The sequence below is a fragment of the Tachysurus vachellii genome, chromosome 10 (genome assembly GCF_030014155.1).
Source record: "Tachysurus vachellii isolate PV-2020 chromosome 10, HZAU_Pvac_v1, whole genome shotgun sequence".
Classification (NCBI taxonomy): domain Eukaryota; kingdom Metazoa; phylum Chordata; class Actinopteri; order Siluriformes; family Bagridae; genus Tachysurus; species Tachysurus vachellii.
In genome coordinates, this window is record NC_083469.1 from 20971774 (window position 1) to 20991304 (window position 19531).

At 40.3% G+C, this 19531-nt stretch overlaps 1 protein-coding gene across 1 annotated transcript in view; it reads left to right on the forward strand.

Moving 5' to 3' along the window:
• LOC132852816 (cysteine-rich motor neuron 1 protein-like) overlaps window positions 1–19531 on the forward strand; it is a 65343-nt gene that overhangs the window by 16465 nt on the left and 29347 nt on the right. The window contains exons 2-3 of the mRNA XM_060880263.1: window positions 9966–10205; window positions 16091–16270. Coding sequence (XP_060736246.1) covers window positions 9966–10205; window positions 16091–16270 — 420 coding nt within the window. The remainder of the gene's footprint in view (window positions 1–9965; window positions 10206–16090; window positions 16271–19531) is intronic.

Here is a 19531-nt window from a genome sequence, read left to right on the forward strand (position 1 = left end):
ATGCCATAGAGCATGAAGTAGCTGAAAGAGCCTCTTATTTTCTCATCATGAGCTCAATTGACAGAAAGTGGGAGAGTGTGAAAGAGAGACAGAGGGAAAGAAAACCTAACAATAACTGTTATTAGAACCATGACCACGTATATTCAAATCCTGCACAGTGTATTTTGTGGTGGTTTTGTTGCCTAGAGAAAATACTCAATACATCTTAGCGGCTCAAGACAGTGGTTCTCAAAGTGAGGTCCAGGGACCCCCAGGGGTTAGAAAATCATAGCCAGGGAGTCTCTAAAGCGTCTTGGTATTAAAAAATCTTAACGTTAACTCGGACCTAATGTTGGTGGAACATACACAACAGAAACACAACGCTTTTTCACTCAAATAAATACACAAAATATTGCTATACACAGTATTTATTATTGTCTATAATCACTACATTTTGCATTTAAAGAGGTCTGTGGCTACAAAAGGTCTGAGAATCTCAAAATAGCTTATACAAGCTTATAAAACAGCTATGTTTTAGCCAAATATGGATCTATTCTAAAACATTACAATTACATTAAAACAAAATGCATTACAGAAAGATTCTCCATCAGGTTCCGTTACACATAGTATGTACTAGAAAATTACACTGTTACAGTGCGTTAAGATCCATAAACCGAGAATAAAATGTCTAAACGTTAGGACATTTTGCACTCATCTCTGAAATTGACTTCAATAGCTTTATCTCAATGTGCTTTTATTTCGGGGGGGGGCACGGTGGCTTAGTGGTTAGCACGTTCGCCTCACACCTCCAGGGTTGGGGGTTCGATTCCCGTCTCCACCTTGTGTGTGTGGAGTGTGCATGTTCTTCCCGTGCATCGGGGGTTTCCTCCGGGTACTCCGGTTTCCTCCCCCCGGTCCAAAGACATGCATGGTAGGTTGATTGGCATCTCTGGGAAAATTGTCCGTAGTGTGTGATTGTGTGAGTGAATGAGAGTGTGTGTGTGCCCTGTGATGGGTTGGCACTCCGTCCAGGGTGTATCCTGCCTTGATGCCTGAGATACTGTAGGCACAGGCTCCCCGTGACCCGAGGTAGTTCGGATAAGCGGTAGAGAGTGAGTGAGTGAGTGAGTGCTTTTATTTCATGTGTTCAGCATCATAAAAGCTTTGGACAAACTACATATCTGACAAAGAGGGTAGGAGTGTCAATATTTAAAAAGTAAAGCCAAATTCCACTCACAATCTATTCCAATCCAGTGTACTGACATTTTTATTTTCAAATATTGACTAAGCAAGAAATGGATACTCTGGTGTATTTCTGGAGGAGGTGGAGCAGCCCATCCCATGTTCCCACTGTTTATAGTTTCCACTAACCTCCACTGCTCACTAGAACTTTTCACCATGCTAATTCATCTCTCAAGTAGCTTACCATCCATCAAGCATTCCGATTTCAGTAGTTCACTCCTCTGACATCACCTGCAATACTAAAGCAAACCAGACACGAGTATCTGATATCAGAGTGTCTGGTTTTTTTTTGCGTTTACAAACTATATAAAATGAAGCCCACGCAAGAGCAGCTGCACTGAGGCAGCTTTGTTCCTCAATGACTAGTATCCAAAGTCAGTCACTGAACAGTGCTTGCATTGTGCACTACTTTTTTTCCATGAGTAAACCACGGCTTGTCAACACAGCCTCCTCTGCCTGTAGGAGACGCGCGGGAAAAGAGAACGTGGAGGAAAACTGCCGCCCTTGTGTCCGCTGTTAAAAAGAAAAGCACATTTATAAAGCTGTTTTTCTTTCATGAATGAGCTTTGGATGTGCCAGATGTATATGCATTGTCTACAATGAGCTATTTTTCAGTAATGAACTAATTTCTATTTCCAGCTTATCCCATTCCGAGTGACGGTTCCTCTTTCCGTGTGTGTGTGTGTGTGTGTGTGTGTGTGTGTGTGTGTGTGTGTGTGTGTGTGTGTGTGTGTGTGTGTGTGTGTGTGTGTGTGTGTGTGTGTGTGTTGCCTGGACCTACTGGGTTGCTAAGCATTTTATAGTACCTTCCCATTCTACCAATAGCAAGCAAATTAGAGGCCATTTGTTTAGATTGAATTTATCAAGCATGTCAAAAGAGCCCTTTGTGTCTTTGTTGGCTAAACACAAGAGAATAGCCACTATTGTGGTGCAAAGATTGCTTCCAGAGTCACTGACTAGCTAATTATCCCAGATCCTCCCATTGGACACACAGTGGTCCTATAACACTTTTGATGTTAAATTCATCCTGCTTTCCTCCCCCCATGTTTCCTATTATGCTTTTAACCATACAGTCAGAAAAAGGGACTAAAATGTAATGAATCATAAAAGCATACAGTACAACTTTTGTAACTATTTTGTGTTTTAGTCTGAAAGATAATTAGCAAACCAGTTACGATTATCAACCTTAAATAATTGAAAGCTACATGCTATATGCTAATTTCCAGTTGATATTCATATAAAATAATTAAATTGAGTAACCTACTTAGTAGTCACGGTGGCTTAGTGTTTAGCACGTTCGCCTCACACCTCCAGGGTTGGGGGTTCGATTCCCGCCTCCGCCTTGTGTGTGTGTGGAGTTTGCATGTTCTACCCCGTGCCTCGGGGGTTTCCTCCGGGTACTCCGGTTTCCTCCACCGGTCCAAAGACATGCATGGTAGGTTGATTGGCATCTGTGGAAAATTGTCCGTAGTGTGTGATTGCGTGAGTGAATGAGAGTGTGTGTGTGCCCTGTGATGGGTTGGCACTCCGTCCAGGGTGTATCCTGCCTTGATGCCCGATGACGCCTGAGACAGGCTCCCCGTGACTCGAGGTAGTTCGGATAAGCAGTAGAAAATGAGTGAGAGACTGAGAACCTACTTAGTTGTATGGTCTGGCCTTTGTCAGCAATCATTTGGCAGGAAGGAATTAGTGTAGGGTCCATAGTGAACTCGCTGTTTGCGATGACCCATTAGTTCCTCAGGATTGCACAATTATAAACTGTTGTAGAAAGGACATTATTGACATTTACATTATTTACTGTCTAGTGTCATCCAAATGAGGATGGGTTCCCTTCTGAGTCTGGTTCATCTCAAGGTTTCTTTCTCATATCATCTCAGGGAGTTTTTTTCCTTGCCGCTGTCGCCTCCGGCTTGCTCATTAGGGAAGGGGATAGATGTTAGAGATATATAATAACTTAAGGTTTAAACTTTAAATCTATTTATTTATTTATTTATTTTTCTGTTTCTATACTTCTGTAAAGCTGCTTTGAGACAATGTGATTTGTTAAAAGCTCTATACAAATAAATTGAATTGAATATTAAGCAGTCAGAGGTGTGTGTGTGTGTGTGTGTGTGTGTGTGTTTGTGTGTTTAGTTATAACGTTAGATAGGTAGTGCATCACCTAGTTCAAGGTGTTTAATCTTACTCAGAAAGGTTCAGCGTGGGTGCAGGCTTTCAGTCAAACCAAGTACAAGCTTGCATGATGGCATGGCTTCAATTGGTTAAACAGGTGGAATCAGATTTGCCTGCTTCTTGATTGGAATCTCTTTTATAGCTAAGATCGGACACCTCTGAACTAGCTGAATAAAGTAGGGTTGCTGCGAAGAAGAATGAATCTTATTTCTCTTTGGAAAAGTGCTTGACAGACAAAAACTTTTAGTTTTCACAATGACTGATGGTCACTGATTATCAAAACCAATGTGAGAGCTGTTATTTTTACTTCCCTTGTGTTGTCTGTAGTCATTTTTACTCACCTAGCCAGCATTTGCTGCTTTGTGGTAATGAAGATTGGTTTATCAGGTTACTTGTATTTAAGGATGAAGATGATGATGATGATGATGTAGTACCTCTACAGGGTGTAATCACAGAACACAGTTTGGAGTCTTCTTCGCTTTGATTAAACCAGATCAATGTCATATCATGAAATCTATAGCAAGATTATGTCAGATAGTATCGCCGGTACCAGATGTTTGTATTGGAGCATTTATTATCAAAGTGTCAGATGGATACTGATCCCTGTATTGGTGTAGAAGCATCCCTTGTATCAAAGGGTGTATTGATGGAATTATTTAAATGTGAGTAATTTGGATCAGCATTACAACCATCCTGTTTAAATGACTACAAATAAGCTGACGATTAGTCAATTTACTCATATAATAGCGTACGACCACCCCACAACAATGCATGCTAAATATCTTGGATCATCCTCCTAGCATTTTTCTGAGATATTTCTCAACCCTTCTTAACCTATATTAATAACAGAACAACTTAAATGAATGCTTTTGACAGTTGAAGAAATCAAATTAGGCCTGTTTATTTGACTGAAGTGTAGGACTTGCCTTAAAAGCTGCTAAATAGTGGCTTGCAGCCTACCTTAATGCACGAGGCCTTTTTCCGTTACTCCATGTTAGTATGCATTGAGAACGTTGATCAATGTGCGCTTTGTGCTGTTGCACAGTCAGCTAAAGAAAACAGTGCTGTACAGATACCTCACACTCCTTCAATATTTATTCAACAGCTGCTGCTGCCTCAATCTCAACTGTCAGATTTCCTACAGAAACATTACGCTTCCTAGATGAACGATATATACGCAAACCTGAACATATACAGTACCCTGCCTGAAATTTATTCCCCATTCACAACTTTCTAAATTTTATTGTTTAAAATGATGTCATGTTGAACCAGATAACAGGAACCACCTAAAGAGGTTGCTTTTCTTCTATTAACCAATTTTCAGGTTATCATTTTCAACCATAAATTCTAAAAGAACCCTCACGTTAAAGGCAAAACAAATATTTAAGGCTGTTGTACTTTCATGAATGAGTTGTTGTGGGAACCAATGGGGCATTTTGCAGCAATGAGTCCCCTGAAATGTTCCCAAGTCCCACGTGTCTTGATCCTTGTTGTTATCCTGTTTGTGTGTGGATGACAAAACACAGTGTTACCGGTAGGAAATCCTATAATCCTGTAGGCAGGCCTCACCACAGTAGAGGTACTGTAGTGCTAGTTTTCTGAGCAGACATGACTCGGAGACATTGAGTCTATCATGACTTTGCTGATTTGCTCAATTATTAATTCTAATATGGTGATGAGGATGGTGCGTGTGTGGGTGTGTGTGTGTGTGTGTGGTGGTGGCTGAGATACGGAGGGTCTCTTTTTACAGTTCCGTAAATGTCAGAGTGTAGTCAACATCCTCAGTGGGAGTCAAGTTGCAAGCTTGGAAATGAAGTAACAGGGTCAGAGCCTGGGAACGACATCAGCAAACCGGTTTCTGGAAGACACACAGCACAAGCTACATTTAAAGTGCAGTGGTCAATATTAGTCGAGATGTGATCTCTAGCACATTTAACTGATTGAGTAGGTGAAGTAAAACACTGGAACAGTTGATTTACTATTTGAACGTATCCTCTGTTTCCACTCATGCACAGAAAGCCACAGCTTCTACTTTGGCTAATTCAGTTAGAGTTAGCATTGCCAAAGACTGTCATACCATCACTCTTATCGTAGATGATACATATACTTACATACATACATACATACATACATACATACATACATACATACATACATACATACACACTGTGAACTATATATATCTTGAATTTTTATTATACTAATTCTTTATACTTCTCCTTATGTTTATCTTCTGCTCTATGTTTATGTTCTGTAAAGCTGCTTTGAGACAATGTCCATTGTAAAAAGCGATATACAAATAAACTTGAATTGAATTGAATGATAAAAGTAACGCTTGTTATACTGCATTAATAACATTAAAATAAATACTAAATATTAGTACATTTACAGCATTTAGACACTCTTCTTTTTCTTCTCCTTCATCTTTTTCTTCTCCTTCGTCTTCTTTTTCTTCTCCTTCTTCTTCATCGTCTTCTTTTCTTCTTCTTATTCTTCTTCTTCTTCTTCTTCTCCTTCTCCTTCATCGACTTCTTCTCCTTCATAGTCTTCTTTTTCTTCTTCTTCTTCTTCTTCTTCTTCTTCTTCTTCTCCTTCTCCTTCATTGTCTTCTTTTTCTTCTCCTTCTTTTTCTTCTCCTTCATCGCCTTCTTCTTTTTCTTCTCCTTCTTCTTCTTCTTCTTCTTCTTCTCCTTCTTCTTCTTCTCCTTCTTCTTCTTCTCCTTCTTCTTCTTCTTCTTCTCCTTCTTCTTCTTCTTCTTCTTCTTCTTCTTCTTCTTCTTCTTCTTCTTCTTCTTCTTCTTCTTCTTCTTCTCCTTCTTCTTCTTCTTCTCCTTCTTCTTCTTCTTCTTCTTCTTCTTCTTCTTCTTCTTCTTCTTCTTCTTCTTCTTCTTCTCCTTCATCGTCTTCTTCTTCTTCGTTTTCGTCTTCTTCTTCATCTTGATCTTCGTCTTCGTCGTGTGTGTAAAGATTTACCAATAAAATATAATGGGACTGAAAGCAGCACCAGACAGTTAATCTGTGCCTCTCACATACACAAATACTTTATAGTTCTGCTCTATGTAGAAGTTACAATACTAATTACAGCAATAAGACACTTATTTATCACAACACAATTATCCAGAGTGACTTACATTTTTCTTATTTCAGTTTATACACCTGAGCAATTGAGGGTTAAGGGCGTTGCTCAGGGACCCTGCAGTGGCAACTTGGTGGACCTGGGATTCGAACCAATGACCTTCCGATCGGTAGTCGAACACCTTAAACCCTGAGCTACCACTTCCCTTAGTAGAGTTAACATCTGTGGTACTATATATATATATATATATATTAGAGCATGTATTGAAGACAGCTAGAATGAGTTGAGATGGTCCACATACATTAGCAGTATGGACTGAATGCAGCGTTCTGATGCTAGCATGAGTCAGATCCCATGTATGTGTGAGTGAAGTCCTTTGAGTGTCGTGGGAAATGAAACTGCAGCATTCCCAGAGGGGAGAAGTCTCACTGCAGTGCTGTTCTGACTAAGCAAGGCATCTGCCCTGTCACATAGTTATGCTGAATTACTTTCTCCCCTAGACAAACCTGGCAATGCTGAAGAAGGAGAAACTGTGTAGCTGTGGCCTTCCTTAAAATGTTATATGACGTACTAAGTCAAGCATTAACCTCAATACGTCATTGTAAAGATCTGTACTGCTTTATTCCACATTAAGTGCATACTTTTTCTGTCTTAACTTTTACATTCTTCTTCTTCTCCTTCTTCTTCTTCTTCTTCTTTTTCTTCTTCTCCTTCTTCTCCTTCTCCTTCTTCTTCTCCTTCTCCTTCTTCATCTTCTTCTTTTTCTTCTCCTTCATCTTCTTCTTTTTCTTCTCCTTCTTCTTCTTTTTCTTCTTCTTCTTCTTCTCCTTCATCTTCTACTTCTTCTTTTTCTTCTCCATCTTCTTCTTCTTCTTCTTCTTCTTCTTCTTTTTTCTTCTCCTTCTTCTTCTTCTTCTTCTTCTTCTTCTTCTTCTTCTTCTTCTTCTTCTTCTTCTTCTTTTTCTTCTTCTTCTCCTTCTCCTTCTTCTTCTCCTTCTTCATCTTCTTCTTTTTCTTCTCCTTCATCTTCTTCTTTTTCTTCTCCTTCATCTTCTTCTTCTCCTTTATCGTCTTCTTCTTCTTCTTTTTCTTCTTCTTCTTCTTCTTCTTCTTCTTCTTTTTCTTCTTCTTCTTCTTCTTTTTCTTCTTTTTCTTCTTCTCCTTCTCCTTCTTCATCTTCTTCTTCTTCTTTTTCTTCTCCTTCTTCTTCTCCTTCATCTTCTTCTTCTTCTTCTTTTTCTTCTCCTTCTTCTTCTCCTTCATCTTCTTTTTCTTCTCCTTCATCTTCTTCTTTTTCTTCTCCTTCATCTTCTTCTTTTTCTTCTCCTTCATCTTCTTCTTCTTTTTCTTCTCCTTCATCGTCTTCTTCTTTCTTCTTCTTTTTCTTCTTCTTTTTCTTTTCTTTTTCTTCTTCTTCTTCTTCTTCTTCTCCTTCATCATCTTCTTCTTCTCCTTCATTGTCTTCTGTTTCTTCTTCTTCTCCTTCATTGTTTTCTTTTTCTTCTTCTCCTTCTCCTTCATTGTCTTCTTTTTCTTCTTCTTTTTCTTCTTCTTTTTCTTCTTCTTTTTCTTCTTCTTCTTCTTCTCCTTCATCATCTTCTTCTTCTTCTCCTTCATTGTCTTCTTTTTCTTCTTCTTCTCCTTCATTGTTTTCTTTTTCTTCTTCTCCTTCTCCTTCATCGTCTTCTTCTTCTTCTCCTTCATCGTCTTCTTCTGCTTCTTCTCCTTCATTGTCTTCTTCTGCTTCTTCTCCTTCATTGTCTTCTTCTGCTTCTTCTTTTTCTTCTTTTTCTTCTCCTTCATCGTCTTCTTCTTTTTTGTCTTCGTTTTCGTCTTCTTCTTCATCTTGATCTTCGTCTTCGTCGTGTGTGTAAAGATTGACCAATAAAATATAATGGGACTGAAAGCAGCACCAGACAGTTAATCTGTGCCTCTCACATACACAAATACTTTATAGTTCTGCTCTATGTAGAAGTTACAATACTAAGAAACTAACTCAAAATAAACCCCATGTAGGAGCTGTGTAACCCAAGCTCTGTGAGGAAGCTTCTGTTTTACCACAATATCACTGAACTACGGCCTCAATAGCAACACACGGAGAAATAATCCAACAATTTTCTTTTTTCCTGAGCGCCATCCAAAGTACACCGTAGACTACCCTACTGGGTATCAGCATGACTGCAGTGGGTTTGCAGACAGTCAAATCTGAGCTATAACCAAAACAGTGAGATCAAAATAGACTCCAGGGTAAAAAGCAGGACTGTTTCAGCTGGCGGTTGAACTATTAATAAAAGGCATGAAGGAGCTGAGTGCGTACATGGCTGAAGAAATTTTCAGAATGTTTGAACAAATGGATTTTATTCTGTAATTGATAATGTGCATGTTTATGGAAACAGTACTCCGCTTCCTGGAAGCACAGGATGTACAGGAATGTCCAGTGTGTGTCTTAGTGTTCTCGTGCTCACGTGGCCAGGATCACGTAAAGCCGTGAATGAGAAGAAGAGTTACATCTGATGATACACTGCTGAGAACATGAACGTCTATGATGGTCTCCGACACACATTCTGGAACTCATTCCTAGTGGATCAGTTGTGCTTCTAATAAAGTGCACAGTGACTCACTCTCACTCACTCATTTTCTACCGCTTATCCGAAACTACCTCGGGTCACGGGGAGCCTGTGCCTATCTCAGGTGTCATCGGGTATCAAGGCAGGATACACCCTGGACAGAGTGCCAACCCATCGCAGGGCACAAACACACTCTAATTCACTCATGCACTCACACACTACGGACAATTTTCCAGAGATGCCAATCAACCTACCATGCATGTCTTTGGACCGGGGGAGGAAACCGGAGTACCCGGAGGAAACCCCCGAGGCACGGGGAGAACATGCAAACTCCACACACACAAGGCGGAGGCGTGAATCGAACCCCCAACCCTGGATGTGTGAGGCGAACGTGCTAACCACTAAGCCACCGGTGCACAGTGACTAAATTATTATTATTAATACTATTGTTGTTGTTGTTGTTGTTACCATAAATGTGTGGAATAAGCTGAAGAGGGCATGTGATACACTCAAGCTGCTGTATTACAAGCAAAAGAGGCTTTAACAAAGTATTAGTTTATGGGCTGTGCATACTTGTGCTATCAGGTTATAGTGAGTTCGTTCTTTTTTCCTCTAGAACATTTCCATTGATTTTTGTTAGTCGCATTAAAAATCTGACATTACGTCTTTAAACATCCTAAAAAGAATTGTGATATCTGCTGTGTAATGGTAAGTGTGAATGTATAATCATTCAATAAACAATAAAATAGTATACAAATAATGTAATCATATAAAAGGCCATTACTACAACAGAGTAATCCTACACACTGTATGTAATAGTAATAATAACCAAAGTGAATGTTGCTCTCCAGCTTCATCCTGTCAGAACTGGAAGGTGCTAATGACTGTTAGTCAAACCGTTTATTCTCTCTGCTGTGTGTGTGTTTCAGTGGAGCTGAAGTGTGCTGGGATCACATGCCCGACTGTAGCCATGCCCGAGTGCCCTTCTGACTCTGTGCTGAGCCACAGCTACACGCCCCCCTCAGGCTGCTGCCCCACATTACCACCCCAATGCACCTGTGCTCAATGCCCACCCCAGCCAGAATGTCCCAGTGGCCACAAACCTGTGATCGTCAGTGAGGCCACCGAAGCACCAGGCACCTGCTGTAACTCCTACAAATGCGAGAAAGGTAAAAAAAAGCCAGAAAAAAAACAGTGTATTTGGTGTGAAATTAAAGGCAACTTCTAAATTGTGTGGTGCAACATTTTACTCAACAAAAACATGCGCTATAGTAGAATCATTCTTCATTAATAAAGTAATAAAATGTTGTTGTTGTTTTTTTTTCAGAAATGCAATATCAGTATCAAATATTTATTATTAAAACTTCATAGCAGTTAAGAAAAAAATGAATGAGACAGAATGAATAGAAATGTAAATAATTATATAAACAAATTTAAATATAGGGGGGCACGGTGGCTTAGTGGTTAGCACGTTCGCCTGACACCTCCAGGGTTGGGGGTTGGATTGCCGCCTCCGCCTTGTGTGTGTGGAGTTTGCATGTTCTCCCCGTGCCTCGGGGGTTTCCTCCGGGTACTCCGGTTTCCTCCCCCGGTCCAAAGACATGCATGGTAGGTTGATTGGCATCTCTGGAAAATTGCCCGTAGTGTGTGAGTGAATGAGAGTGTGTGTGCCCTGTGATGGGTTGGCACTCCTGCCTTGATGCCCGATGACGCCTGAGATAGGCACAGGCTCCCGTGACCCGAGGTAGTTCGGATAAGCGGTAGAAAATGAATGAATGAATGAATTTAAATATTAAAAACATTTTATTTTGATGTAGTTCCCAAGCAGTGAAAACTTGAGAAATTTGTTGCCCTTTAAAAAAAAAAAAAATTTTTTATATATATATATATATATATATATATATATATATCGACATGAAAAAGCTGATTTAACAAAAAAAAAAAACAGTATTACCAGTACAGTATTAAATGAAAAGACATTTTCTACCCATATATTTTTTTGGACTATTTAAACACACTACATTTATTTCTAGGTGTATGTGTAAATAAGGCCAAAAATCAGAGGCGGATTTAGCGCCGTGCATTAAATCATCCACAAATGGCTTTTTTTTGGGCTTTCTGAATGGCTAATCTTATTTATCTTATTATTGGTTTCTTTATTCTTTATTATAAAATTATGTAATGGGAATAAATACACTATTTATCATCTGCAGTAACTCATTGGCAATGAGGCAATTTGAAGCCAATCAGTTGTAAAGACGGGGACTTTACTCTTACTGTGTACTTTGGAGGCAGCTTCAAATATTCCCTGTTTTACCAATAGTCTAAACTCCCATTCTGGTCTCTTGGCCCTGCTGTAAATGTGTGCCATGTTGTGGAACTAATGTACTTAGAGAGGAAGCCGGGTGAACAGAAGAAAAGAGCTTAGGCTACCAGTCTCGCTCCGAATGGGAGAATGGAGTCTGGCTTTGCTTGTCTGCTCACAGACACATCTAAGTGGGGAAGTGCAGTGGGTTCAACAGTTCAGTGAGAGGAATCTGTACATGCATGTGTTTTGTGTGTCTGGGAAAGTGGGACACTAAGGGATATGTGGGATGTGATGGAGTTTAAGAGCATTCGTGTGTGTGTGTGTGTGTGTGTGTTTGTGTGTGTGTGTAGATGGCAGGGTTGTGAGTGGCAGCAGCGGGAGCCACGGATTCAATGTTTGGATTAAATATGACTTGGAAGTGCATGTCCTTTCTGGTGCCATCTGGCCTAACTCTTAGTGTCTTGCATTAGAAACAGAGAAAGAGAGAGAATGAGAAAAGGAAATGGAGTGAAGGCACTGATAGTGGTTTTCAGTCTAGTTCTTTTGGGAAGATGTGGCCTAATAGTTAGAGAGTTTGACTCCTGACCCTAAGGTTGTGGGTTCGCGTCTCGGGCCAGCAATACCACGACTGATAAATCGCTGCCCACTGATCCTGGTGTGTGTACACGGTGTGTGTTTGTTCACTGCTGTGTGTGTGCACTTTGGATGGGTTAAACGCAGAGAACAAATTCTGAGTATGGGTCACCGTACTTAGCCGTATGTCACGTCACTTCTTCTCCTTCTTCTTCTTCTTCTTCTTCTCCTTCTCCTTCTTCTTCTTCTTCTTCTCCTTCTTCTCCTTCTCCTTCTTCTCCTTCTTCTCCTTCTTCTCCTTCTTCTTCTTCTCCTTCTTCTTCTTCTCAGTAAGAAGATGCACCTGGCTTGCATGTGTATGCCATTTGACCGCTTTCTCCTGCTTGCCTGTTCGGTTAGTGCAGGTGACTCATTGAGTCCATAGAGTCCATCTGATTCAGTTGTGCCGTGGTAATAAAGTGCATATGTGACTGAAATAAGGCATCGACACTGCACTCTATTTCACCTTTGGTGGTAAAGAAGTTGTACAGTAATATTTAGTCATCTCCTAATTTATCACATTTAATGCAATGATTGTTTATAATGTTTTTTATCCACAATGAACTAGATCATTTCTCATTTTTGATAAATCCCATCTCTAGAAATTCTGCTGTTGCCTTTGATCATTTTCCGCATGTAAAATCCACTCGTCATTAATCTCCAAAAGAATCTCCCAAATATCCCAAATGAGATCATTTCAGAACAGCAAACATATTTGAGCAAGTTTAGTCATCAACATCCGTTGAAGGAGAAAAGGCAAAGCTATGAAGCAACAAACTCGATTAATCGTAATGAGAGAAAAACAGACAAAGGTCAGGAAATAAATACATACTGAACTGCAGGGATGAGAGGATCAAGATATTTATCCACAAGGATGAATGATATAAGACTTTACAATAAGACAATGAAACAGAAGGGTATGTATAAATAGGAAAATATAGGAGGAAATATAGATAGACAGAAGGAAATATAAATAGAAAACATAGTGGTTAGCTCGTTCGCCTCACACCTCCAGGGTTGGGGGTTCGATTCCCGCCTCCACCTTGTGTGTGTGGAGTTTGCATGTTCTCCCCGTGCCTCGGGGGTTTCCTCCGGGTACTCCGGTTTCCTTCCCCCGGTCCAAAGACATGCATGGTAGGTTGATTGGCATCTCTGGAAAATTGTCCGTAGTGTGTGATTGTGTGATTGTGTGAGTGAATGAGAGTGTGTGTGTGTGTGTGTGTGTGTGTGTGTGTGCCCTGCGATGGGTTGGCACTCTGTCCAGGGTGTATCCTGCCTTGATGCCCAATGATGCCTGAGATAGGCACAGGCTCCCCGTGACCCGAGGTAGTTCGGATAAGCGGTAGAAGATGAGTGAGTGAGTGAGTGAGTGAGAGTGAATCCAAATGACTAAAAACATGGCTGCTAGAATCTAACACCTAAGAATATAAAAGTTCCTTTTGAAGTGTCCAGTGGTGGCTTAAGTGGCTCCGGATTATTGCTTAGGCAAAGCAAGGACCTTAACCCTCTCTGCTCCAGGGGTGCTGTATCATGCCTGACCCTGTGCTCTGACATATATATATATATATATATATATATATATATATATATATATATATATATATATATATATATATATATAGATAATATATTTAATTTGATTTAATTTGAGTCTCTATAGTGTTATTGTAAGAAGTTTCACATAATATTAAAACTACTTTTAGGTTTGGGATTAGAAATCACATTCTTCTTGAACTTCAGAGCTACCAGAAACAAATAACAACAAAAAAATAATAATTCCTCCCAGTTAAAAATACCTTCCTGGTGCTTGTTGCTACCTGTGAAGCATCAGTCACACTCTCTCTTAACATTCACAAACAGTGCTAAAACCATATGCACACATTTTATGGGACTACCTTTTAGAAGCTGTGATATGTATAAATCTCATTCCAGTGCCGCTGAACCTGGCTTTGTTTTTAGTTGGCTTTGCTTGCTTAATGCGCATGCAAGGTGAAGGGGAAAAATGAAAGAGAATAAAAGAGGTAAATTCCTCTCTTTATTTTCAGATGGCCTGGTCCACCTGCGTTGTATTAGTCTGAAAAAAGTGGATCAGACGCATGGATCTGCTCTTTCAAGATGTTATGGGGGTATGGCTTACAGATGCTGATGTTGCCTTAGCACTGCCTGAACATTAGACATTTGTTGGTAAAATCCTTATAGTTGAATTTTAATATGTTTTAATATCTTTTATTACCAGGTCCAAACTTAAACCGTCAGCATTTTCAGACCTAATGTACAGTATGAGCAAGATCCATAAGTCTTAAAAATGTCGTGGTCATTTGTTGTTTCAACATCCTGACTTATTCAGTATACTTTATCCCACACTATCATTTCTTAACTTTACTGGTTTCACCAGGCCAGTGTGTTGTCCATCATTATGTCACTTTTTCTTGGGTATCTAGCTGCAGACAGGGTGGAGTTGCATCTGAAGCCCATAAACTGCTCTGGTGCACCGGATATCAAACTTTACTCTGTATTTTGTGATCCATTGCAATGGCATTAGCATTTTTCATGTTTTTTCCGGTCCTCCTTAATTTTGTTTGGACGTTGTCGTCTTTGATGTAAATCTTCGCACCTTCCAGTCCACTGGTCATTTCCACCAGAGGAGCTGATATGGTAGTGTTCTTTGTTCCTTACCTCCAGATGTACCCAAACTACCTCAGCATCTCAATTGAGTTGTCTTGAGAATCACCTGGTTATCACATCTTATCATCATTATGCCAATCATTAAAGGACACGCACACGATCTGCTGCAGACATTATATTTGAAAAACCTCAAGTTTGTTCACCAGAGTCTTTTTTGCAGACTCTGGTGTGGACAGGATAGTCTTTGCATTGTCCACTGTAGGTCTATACTAAACTACACTATCTTTTGTAGGACACTTGAAAGAGTCAGATGATATTCTGGGGCACGTGCTTGGCCTTTAGCGGCATGGCTGCAGTTAAAATCTGATTTGAGGACAATCACAGCACCCTTAACAAATCTAATTCTTCCATTAAAAGATCTGATCAGAACAGCCAAGATTTGTCCTGTAACAAACTTGTTCCTCATGGCTCATCTGCTCATAGTGTTTCTGTAGCTTAGCTTGAAGGACCTTCAAGTAGACCCTGCCAATAATGTGGAGAAGGCTGATGCATTGATGGTTCTTACATTTCCGATTGTCACTTTTCTTCAATATTGGCACGATGATGGCCTTCTTCCATGTCAATGGAATGCGTTCCAAACAGCAGATCCATTGTTGAAGCATGCAAAATCAATTAAATAGGATGTCTCATTGGAGAGAAGCCCTTCAAGCATGATTTTATCAATTCCAGGAGCTTTTCTGTTCTTAAGTATCCATATGGCAGTTGGTTTACCATTGAGGCAGGGAATCTCACATCAGTCAATGGGAGGCAGTTCTTCTGGCGGTTTTTGCAGTGGTTCATGGTTGAGTAGCTTTTGGAAGTATTCATTCCACTCCTGCGGGTGTTTAGTGGCTGAGCTTCTGAATGATCCAACTGTTTTCTTGATGTTGTCATTTGTCAACTTGTTTCTTCTGCCACCGAGTCCTGTGTCTTTTAAATTCATTCATTCATTCATTCATTCATTTTCTACCGCTTATCCGAACTACCTCGGGTCACGGGGAGCCTGTGCCTCTCTCAGGCATCATTGGGCATCAAGGCAGGATACACCCTGGACGGAGTGCCAACCCATCGCAGGGCACACACACACACTCTCATTCACTCACGCAATCACACACTACAGACAATTTTCCAGAGATGCCAATCAACCTACCATGCATGACTTTGGACCAGGGGAGGAAACCGGAGTACCCGGAGGAAACCCCCGAGGCACGGGGAGAACATGCAAACTCCACACACACAAGGCGGAGGCGGGAATCGAACCCCCAACCCTGGAGGTGTGAGGCGAACGTGCTAACCACTAAGCCACCGTGCCCCCCTGTCTTTTAAATTGAAAAGAAAAACTGTTTAGACTTATAAAGCTAGACCTATGCCTAAGGATAAAAAAAAAAAGTCTAATTGAGTAAGGTATGCTTTTTTTTGGTCAACTGTAAAATGATTAATTTGCTCACTTGCACTGTGTCTCCTTGCCAGTTACTCCCAAATGTGTGTACAACGGGACCGAGTTTGCAGAGGGTGAGGTGTACCGCAGGGACTCCTGCTGGCTGTGTCAGTGCCGTGGAGGCATCTCATTCTGCTCCAAGACCGAGTGTGCTGAGCTGGAGTGTGATAACTTTTACCTCCCAGAGGGCGAATGCTGCCCTGTCTGCACAGGTATATCATTCATACAGCTTAAAGCTAAATTTAATGCATATATTTTATAAAGCTTTAAGGTAAATTCGTTGAAGGGGAACAATATGAAATTTGACACGTGAATTCATGAGCTTCGATCTTGTGAGCAAATAGAAAATAAGAAGAAAGGACAGTGGACTGTTTGGTCTATAAAAATAAAAGCTGGCTAATATCAAGTTGTAATCACTAGTAGTTTTGTTTTTTATAGTGTTTCTTGGTGCACATCTTAAATCTAGAACCTTTAAATATTACGTTTGTCTATTTGTGGGAATTGTTGAAGGTTTAACAGAGAAACCTACAACAGTGTGAATCTATTAGACACCAGGATTCCAAGTGGAGACACTTCAGGATGCTAAGAAACCCAAAGAACGTACTGTATGCAGTGGTGTGAACTCTAGAGACAAGCTATAGCTTTTCGATTTTTTGGTTATTGTCTATGGAGATACAGTTGTCAGCTCATGCAAAAAATGCTCTTGCATAAAAGCCAGTTTACTAAAGGGATGTGAAAGAAACATATGCCTCTTTTAATGATTATTTGTTTCTTCGTGCCAGCTTTATTTAGATTTTGACTTTGACCTTCATGAGCCGGTATAAAACAAGAAGGTGTGACTTTGGTCTGAGCAATTTGGGGGGGCACGGTGGCTTAGTGGTTAGCACATTCGCCTCACACCACCTACTCCGGTTTCCTTCCCCCGGTCCAAAGACATGCATGGTAGGTTGATTGGCATCTCTTGATGGTAGGTTGATTGTTGATTGGCAGTTGTCTGTAGTGTGTGATTATGAGAGTGTGTGTGTGCCCTGCGATGGGTTGGCACCCCGTCCAGGGTGTATCCTGCCTTGATGCCCGATGACGCCTGAGAGGCACAGGCTCCTCGTGACCCGAGGTAGTTCGGATTAGTGAGGTGAGTGAGGTGAGTGAGGTGAGTGAGGTAGGTGAGTGAGGTGAGTGAGTGAGTGCTTTAAATACATTCTGATCAGACTGGTAAACTATCTGTATTTTCATTCTGGTGGATGTGATTTTGCAGAAAATGTAGGTTTATTTTAATGTAATCCCAAGCAACAGTAATATATTTGCAAGGCAAACAACATAATACAATTTTTGATTAATAAAAGCATCCTTTTTTTAACAATAAGCAAGCATTTTACTAGATGATAACCACTGAGAGGAGTGTATTTCTAGATCTCAATCTGTGTGGAGAAAGAAAGTCTATAAGTAGCTCAGCAGCGCATGTGTCGAACAGACAGGAATGATGAGGGACTAGTATTTTGTCTCAGTCAGAGTGTGTTTCTGAGTTCAGCAGACATCCGAGGTCGGGAGCGGCAGTTACAGGAGGTCAGAGTCGAGAGAGCCACCTGGAACTGAAAGCGTTCTACAAGCAGGGAATGCTTTCATCTCAGGGTGGTTCAGCTCCAGGAAAGGTTTTACACCATGGAAAGGTTTTAATGAGACCAACACTATAAAAATGAAAGTTAGAAGAGTCCAAGAAATCAGTTTAATTTTACAGACAGTCTTGAATTTCCTTCAAATTCAGTAGATAATTAGACGAACATTTTGTTGTCTAGCCTATTACTTAACAGTGCAGCTATTTTCATTTTAAACAAATTAAACCGAAACCAATTCATGAAAAAGCTGGTTTCTTAGGGTCGTCAAAATGAAAGTAAAAGAAAAAAAAACGAAACAAGATGTATGTGAACGAGCCTGGTGTCGACCGGGTTTCGTGTTCTTTCCGACAACAAAACGTGAACACAACATACTTATAATTTCCACTTCGAAAGCTAAGATGATTCTGGAAGAAAAAAAAAGGCAATATTAAAATACACAGAACTCATTGCCATGTTTATGGGACCAGTGTGAGAGGTCTTGTGCTTTGTGGCATGGTGCATTATTGTGTTGATATTATGAGATGGGTAAATTATTTCCATGAAATGTTCCATGTGGTCATTGACAATGGCTTTCAAGGAAGTTGCCAAATGTGTACCAAGAAAACATTTCCCACTGCATTACACCACCTCCACCAGCCTGACAGCAAGTTCTGTCTTTACTATCGATCAGATCATGCAATAATTCTGTAATCATTGTGCAAGTGTCCAGTGAGCTCGCTGTAGAACCCAGGTTTCTGTTGATGGTTAAAAGAAGTGCACACCGATGTGCTTTGGTGTGAGAAGTGCCAGCTCAGTAGTTAAGTAGTTGGACTACTGTGGGATTAAATCCCAGGACCACCAAGCTGCCACTGCTGGGCGATTGAGCAAGGCCTTTAACCGTTACATGCCCAGTTGTATAAATGACATAAATGTCGCTCTGGATAAGTGTGTCTGCCAAATGCTGTAAATGTGAGACAATGAGTTCTGCAGCGTTGTTCTCACCATGGTTCCTACTAGTTTCAACCAGCTGACTTACTGTATGTTTTTGTTCGTTTGTTTCTCACACCATTCTGTATAGATCTTAAAGACTGTTGTGTAAGTACATTAAAGGAGGTGAAATACTCAAACCATTCTGGCTGGCATTAACATGTCACGGTCAAAGGCATTCAGATCAGATTTGCTGAATTGCATGAATTATATTTATTTATTTATACATATCACAGTTTCTTAATTTTGGAGTTTTTGAACAAAGAATAGGGCCATAAATTTCCCTAATGCATGTTCTTTAAGTAAAGCTATCTAGAAGGTGGATCTACAAGCTCTTTTCAGAATATGTATGTTAAAAGGAAGTAGTTTACTGTGATGATAAATGATTATGTTAACTGATTGGTCAGATATGCTTGGGCAGGATCAAAAGAAATGGCTTTTGGCTAGGTCAGGATAATGGACTAATGCTTTTTAAACATATTATTTGTTGTATATTATATGAATATCTATTTAGTGCTAAAATCTATTAATCTATGTATTGTAAATTTCCACTAATTAGCTACTGTAGGTATATTAAAAAGCATCCGAAAATGTATAATTCCCAAATGATCACGAACACAACAATCCTCATGCATACAAACACAACACTCACTCTCACTCAGTCATTTTCTACCGCTTATCCGAAACTACCTCGGGTCATGGGTCTATCTCAGGCGTCATCGGGCATCAAGGCAGGATACACCCTGGACGGAGTGCCAACCCATCACAGGGCACACACACTCTTATTCACTCACACAATCACACACTACGGACAATTTTCCAGAGATGCCAATCAACCTACCATGCATGTCTTTGGACCGCGGGAGGAAACCGGAGTACCCGGAGGAAACCCCC